The 6000-nt window shown below is 40.9% G+C and overlaps 1 protein-coding gene across 3 annotated transcripts in view; it reads right to left on the bottom strand.

Annotated features, from left to right (window-relative positions):
• TENM1 (teneurin transmembrane protein 1) overlaps nt 1-6000 on the bottom strand; it is a 596847-nt gene that overhangs the window by 143240 nt on the left and 447607 nt on the right. For all 3 annotated transcript variants that reach the window (XM_023756535.1, XM_023756543.1, XM_023756550.1), the window contains exons 17-18: nt 4541-4802; nt 1826-2093 (exon numbers count right to left, since the gene is read on the bottom strand). In XM_023756535.1, the coding sequence (XP_023612303.1) occupies nt 1826-2093; nt 4541-4802 (530 nt within the window). The remainder of the gene's footprint in view (nt 1-1825; nt 2094-4540; nt 4803-6000) is intronic.

Here is a 6000-nt window from a genome sequence, read left to right as displayed (position 1 = left end):
CTGGTCACCCCCTTACTGCCCCCTGCTTGCCCCTTACTGCCCCCCTTGGCCTGGTCACCCCCAACTGCCCCCGGTTGGCCTGGTCACCCCTTACTGCCCCCCTGCTGGCCTGGTTGCCCCCAACTGCCCCCCTGCCAACCTGGTCATCCCCAAGTACCCCCCTCTGCGAACCTGGTTGCCCCCAACTGCCCTCCCTGCCGGCCTGGTTACCCCATGCAGCCTGCTGTTCAGTCACGGGGGCGGGTGCACGGGGGCGAGGGGTGGCTGTCCCTCAGCTTGGCCTGCACCCTCTCCAATCTGGGAACGCTTGGGGGATGTATGACTGCCGGTTTAGGCCCCATCCCTGTATGATCCCTCATGGCCCTGTGGGATCGGGCCTAAACCAGCAGTCAGACATCCCTCTCACAATCTGGGACTGCTGGCTCCTAACCACTCATCTACCTGCCTGCCTGGTCACCCCTAACCACTCTGCCTGCCAGCCTGCTCGCCCCCAAATGATCACCCCCAATTTCCCCCCCTGCTGGCCTGCTTGCCCCTAACTGCCTCTCCACTGGCCTTGCTCACCTCCCCGGCTGGCCTGATCGCCTGATCACCCCTAACCGCCTCTGCCTCAGCCCCACCACCATGGCTTTGTCCAGAAGGATGTCCAGAAGGTCTCCCGGTCTAATTAGCATATTACCCTTTTATTAGTATAGATGGTGATAGGAGGTAATAGTAGATAGTAGTGTTTCCCCCCCTTTTAAAATAGCCTTACTTGCCAAAATAAAAAGTTGGCAAATCTTTCTCAGTCTCATTTTTTAAAAATGTCATTTGTCTGTGAGAACTAAATATCTGAAAACCATCGGCCCAAAGGACCTCTTAAGGTCTCTGCTAGCTGTAAGATTCTAGGTTTTAAAGTCTTGAGATAACAGAAAATCAAAAGGACTGGGAAGGTAGGATGATTTTTTATTTAACCTACCAAAGTAACAATTTAATGGAGTCTAACCATCTTAGACATAAAAGGTAATAAGTGGAGATGCCTATAAGTTAAAATTTTGCAGTTTCTAAGTGGAAATGACAGTCTAAATGTCAAATCCAAAAACATGGCCTAAGAACGCCACACCAAAGGTCACAGTTAGAAGGTAATGCTCAGCTCTGGAGACAGTTACAAGCCAGAGAGTGTGTGATTCTACTGGTGTGTAGTCATCATGAAAAGGGAACTAAAACTGTTTGAAGCAAGAATGTATCAAAAGGGAACTCTAACCAGGCATGAAGGAAGTGTTTAAATGAAAAAACACCTTTCAGTGGTTCTCAACCTTCTGGCCCTTTAAATACAGTTCCTCATGTTGTGACCCAACCATAAAATTATTTTCATTGCTACTTCATAACTGTAATGTTGCTACAGTTATGAATCATAACGTAAATATCTGATATGCAGGATGGTCTTAGGCGACCCCTGTGAAAGGGTCGTTCGACAGCCAAAGGGGTCGCGACCCACAGGTTGAGAACCGCTGCCTTAGATCCTTTAGATCAGGTGTGGGTAACGGCAGGCTGCGGGCCGTATAAGGCCCGCAAAATCATTTGGTCTGGCCCTGTCAAGGCATGAGCAGTGAATTAATTCAATGTTTGACCAAATATAGCAGAATGACTTTTAAGTTGATAATTTTGTATGGCCCTCAAATAATGTTGGAAATATACAAATGGTCCTTGGCAGAAATAAGGTTCCCCACGCCTGCTTTAGATAAAAGAAAGCCTGTAATTATTTCAAATGCAGATTAATATGCAACCAGTATGTTCTATTTTGTGATTGTCATACTACTATTTACATAGAATTATTTCAACATACCCAAGGCCTCTGCCAGGCCCCAAACCTTCTGTCCATAGATGTCTGTCTTGTTCCAAGCAAATGTGTAGACGAGATTAGCTGCAGCAGGAAACCACTTGTGGGTGAGTCGCCCCTCCACAGCTACTGTGAGGTGTACTTTAACCATACCCATGGGAATGGTTGAATGTGTTAGAAGGATCCGTAGCAGTGTTTTATACCCGGGGGTGCGGCTGCTCAGGTAACTGAGCCTCACAAAGCTGGAAGGAATGGGGATCTCCTCCTGTACAACCTGAAAGAAGAAAGCCAAATTGGTTCTGATCAGTGCTCACAGGTAGGTCAGAATATTGCATGCTTTGTTGACTTAGAAACAGATAAAAGGAGAGAGCTTAAAGGGATCTGTGGATGTATAGCCACTTGTTCTAGAATCTTTGTGAGGCTATGTGTCGATAGGTTTCTAATTCTGCACTGAATCTGCATGGAGACAAGCCATCCAGCCAACTCTGAGAACTATTCTCTTTTTTTCTCTGCCAGGAATGACTGTGAAAAGTACAATTTCAGTTTTTCAACAGTTTTCTAAACACTGCTTAGTAGTAGATCACACTGCTGAATGTCAAGCAATTCAGTGACATGGGTGCCATTAAGTGGTCTTTTTCTTATATACACCCATACACAAAATCTTGTTCAGTGTGTTAAGTCATATATCACAAAACTATTGCTGTGATCCTTATTCAGGCTACAGTCTTTAAGAGGAAGGTCTCCAGAAGCAGGCCCAGCAAGTGATATTTTATGACAGAGATTATGGATTCCCTAGAATTAATCTTTACTGATGCCATCAAATTCGTCTTCTTTGGAGCTTTGGAATGACCCTGAGGCCAAATTTTTAATCAAATTTTGCTTACATATTTCTCTGTGTCTGGTTATACCAATAGCTGGGAAGTAGTTTTTCCAAGTTGGCACCTGTGACTGAAAAGCAAATAACTCCCAATAGCTCCTCTGAAATTTTTATATTATATGTTGGTCCCAGAGTGAAAATACTGCTTGGCTACTTTTAATGAATTGCTGTGACTTATTTGTTTATTAGCACAGATGGAGTTAAACAACCAAAAGTGGTCACTAAAACTAAAGTTTGCATTTCATGACTTTCAACTTTAAAAATACAGCCTATCCTATTCAACACATTTAAGGTGACATGCACAATATGGATATTTCTGTGCCCTCATTCATGTTTAGCTCAGAAACCCTGTCCCTCTTTCCTTTTACCAAACTAGTACACATAGTTAAACACATATCTCACATTGTCCAGCACTTTTATTTTTTAAAAAAATATATATTTTTTATTGATTTCAGAGAGGAAGGGAGAGGGAGAGAGAGATAGAAACATCAATGTTGAGAGAGAATCATTGATCTGTTGTCTCCTGCATGCCCCACATTGGGGATCAGCCTGAAACCTCAGGATGTGCCTCAACCGGGAATTGAATCCCGACCTCCTGGTTCATAGGTCGATGCTCAACCACTGAGCAACCCCAGCTGGGTGCCAATCCTTTCTTTGAGGGCACAAATCCCTTTTGTCTACTTAATGCCCAGTTTTTCTTGCTCTACATTAGCTATTTGATACTATTGGCTCTGTCTTCTTAGATAGTGGCAGAAGCACAATAGAAGAAAATAGCATGCTACTTAGTACCTTAGTATTTCATTTCCCCAAGAAAACATGCAATCCTAAATCAGTTTGAAAACTTTTGTGCTGAAAGAGATCCATACTTCCTTATGACATCTGTGAAGGGATTAGCATACCAGTCAAATGTACTCATTAATATTGTCCTGTTTTTACTTTTTTTCTAAGATAAAACAATGGAACAGACAGGAGTGGCAACTCTTTGGACTCTTTGTCCCATATAGCACTATTTTTCGTGAGCCTTTCTTAAGAGGTATCCTACAGGCACTGCTAATAGTTTGTGGGGATGTTGTGATGGAAGAAAAACCAATTCAATCCCGGAATGTCCATTAATTTCTTCTTGAGTATACTTTTTGAATTCTGGATCTGTATGACTTGAGTTCATTTTGGTGGTTTCCATATTAACTATCATTAAAATGTTTCTATAATGTAGTGAGAGAATTGTACTATGGATGTTTGAATGACTTAAAATTGAAGTTAAAATATTGAATGCTCAATAAAGAAAAATTTTCAGAAATCCTAAAATATCAAGGTTCCTCTGATTGTAAAGCTTGAACACTCAAAAACAAAGCTTTAAACATTAAAGCCCATAGCCTTGAAAACTACCCTCACTAAACACAGTTAAATAAAGAGGAATTGTCAAGACTTCTAAGAACAATGACAATGGATATAAACTTGACAATGAAAGAAAACTAGATTTTTTAAAGAGCTTTCATTTCAGAAGCACAAATGGTCCCACCTTATTGATTATACTGTTATCACGATTGAGCCCGCTATCTTTGTTCCTTAGAGCACAGTGTTCATTAGGTCAAGGTTTGGGGTTTAATTCTCTTGACAACTAGTTCATCTTGCTTTGTTCCATGGCCACAGATAGTGCCCTATCGCCCTGGCAAGCACTTTGCAAATGTGTGCCAAAAAGATTACATTTGAAGGCTTCTTTTGACAAATGAAGGGCAGTACATTATAGTACTAGCAGGAGTACAGGAAAAAGACTCTAGCCATTATGCATTGTTGAGCACCCCAAGATGCTATGATTTTATACTTTCAAAGGCCAATGCACTCACCTGCAGCTCAGGAACAATAGTTCCCCTCTCTGGACAAGACCCTCCAAATGATGTGAGCGGTGAAGGAAGCACAATAGGGTTTGGGCTGACAAAGTTGGAGATATCGCAGGATGGTGGGTCTGATACAACTCTCCGCATGGTTACTTTGTCCACCACAATAAACTGATTCCAAGGCAACCAGAGTGTCCTCTTCTCAGACAGGAAAGGTGAGCGATCAAAGATTAAGGTGACAGAGATACCACCGATGGCAACGAGGTCAAAGCTGAGATGGAAAATTATAAGACAGTTTTAAGCAAATGAACAACCAAAATAAAGTTTAAAAATAGGTAATTTTAGTGTACTTTCCTCTTTTGGAACTCAATATATCCATTCATATTCTCTGTTATAAGTTCCCTCTAGCTCAGTATTCATTCCATGGATGACTTCTTTTCACTACCCAGTAGACTTCTGAGAAAAAATTTCTTATCACCAGTTGATATTCACCCTGAATTTGTAAGCCAATTTAATACTATCTTAAACAAAACTACTGCATTCATTTCTGCAAAGTCAAATGTGATATCACTGCTACCCTTTGTGCTATAGATAACTGAAAGATGACCATTTCACATTCAGCAGCATCTAATGTATTATTCATCCTCAAAAAAAAAATCAAGAAAAGTAGGAGGCAAAAGGTTAAATATCTTGTTCAGGATCACAAACATAGTGTCAGAAACCTGATGGTGTCTTTGAGATGGTATTTGGAGAAAGAAGGCAGAAGAGGAAAATGGTTCAGTGAAATTTGCTTGAACAATACCATACTTGTACCCTGAAAATATGACTATCCCCATTGGCTCCTGATTCTACTTGAAGTCTGTATTTAGGATTCCTGCTTCCTTTTAGAAAGCCTCTTGGTCTTCTTTTGTAAGGAAGCCTGTAATGGATCCTGTCCATCTCCACTGACAACTCCCTCCATATCTCTGACAAAGCAAGACCACCTCTCCTGCAAGTGCATCTCTTACATGACTCTTGCATTGGAGCATAACGGATTCAAGTTTCAGTTTATTCTGTACTATGTGGTTCTTCCTTACTCCCCTTTAAAGTATAATGATAATGTGCTTGAAAGCATTCAAAAAGCATAAAATACTATGTAAAAGTAAGATAATGATAAATTTTACCATTATATCTTAAAAAATGGATAAAGGGCAATATGATGCTCCTTAATATTCAAAGCAACTTGAATCCACACGAGAGATGTAATAATTCCCTCTATCCAAAAACGATCTTTCTGTAAAACACCTTTTCAATGATAAAATGCCCTGATAGGTAATCAGACTTAATTATGGAGAGCTCACCACTCCCTTCATATGACATTTATTGTATTTATTATAGCATTACTAATTGTATCTTGTTGCAGAAATCTTCCAGATAAAGATAAATGGACAGTAACAAAGGATGAGTAATACTGTATAGTTTATTGTTGC

This window comes from Myotis lucifugus, unplaced genomic scaffold (assembly GCF_000147115.1).
Source record: "Myotis lucifugus unplaced genomic scaffold, Myoluc2.0 scaffold_2, whole genome shotgun sequence".
Lineage (NCBI taxonomy): Eukaryota > Metazoa > Chordata > Mammalia > Chiroptera > Vespertilionidae > Myotis > Myotis lucifugus.
The sequence above is the reverse complement of the archived record's forward strand: the minus strand, read 5'-3'. Positions and strand labels throughout refer to the sequence as shown.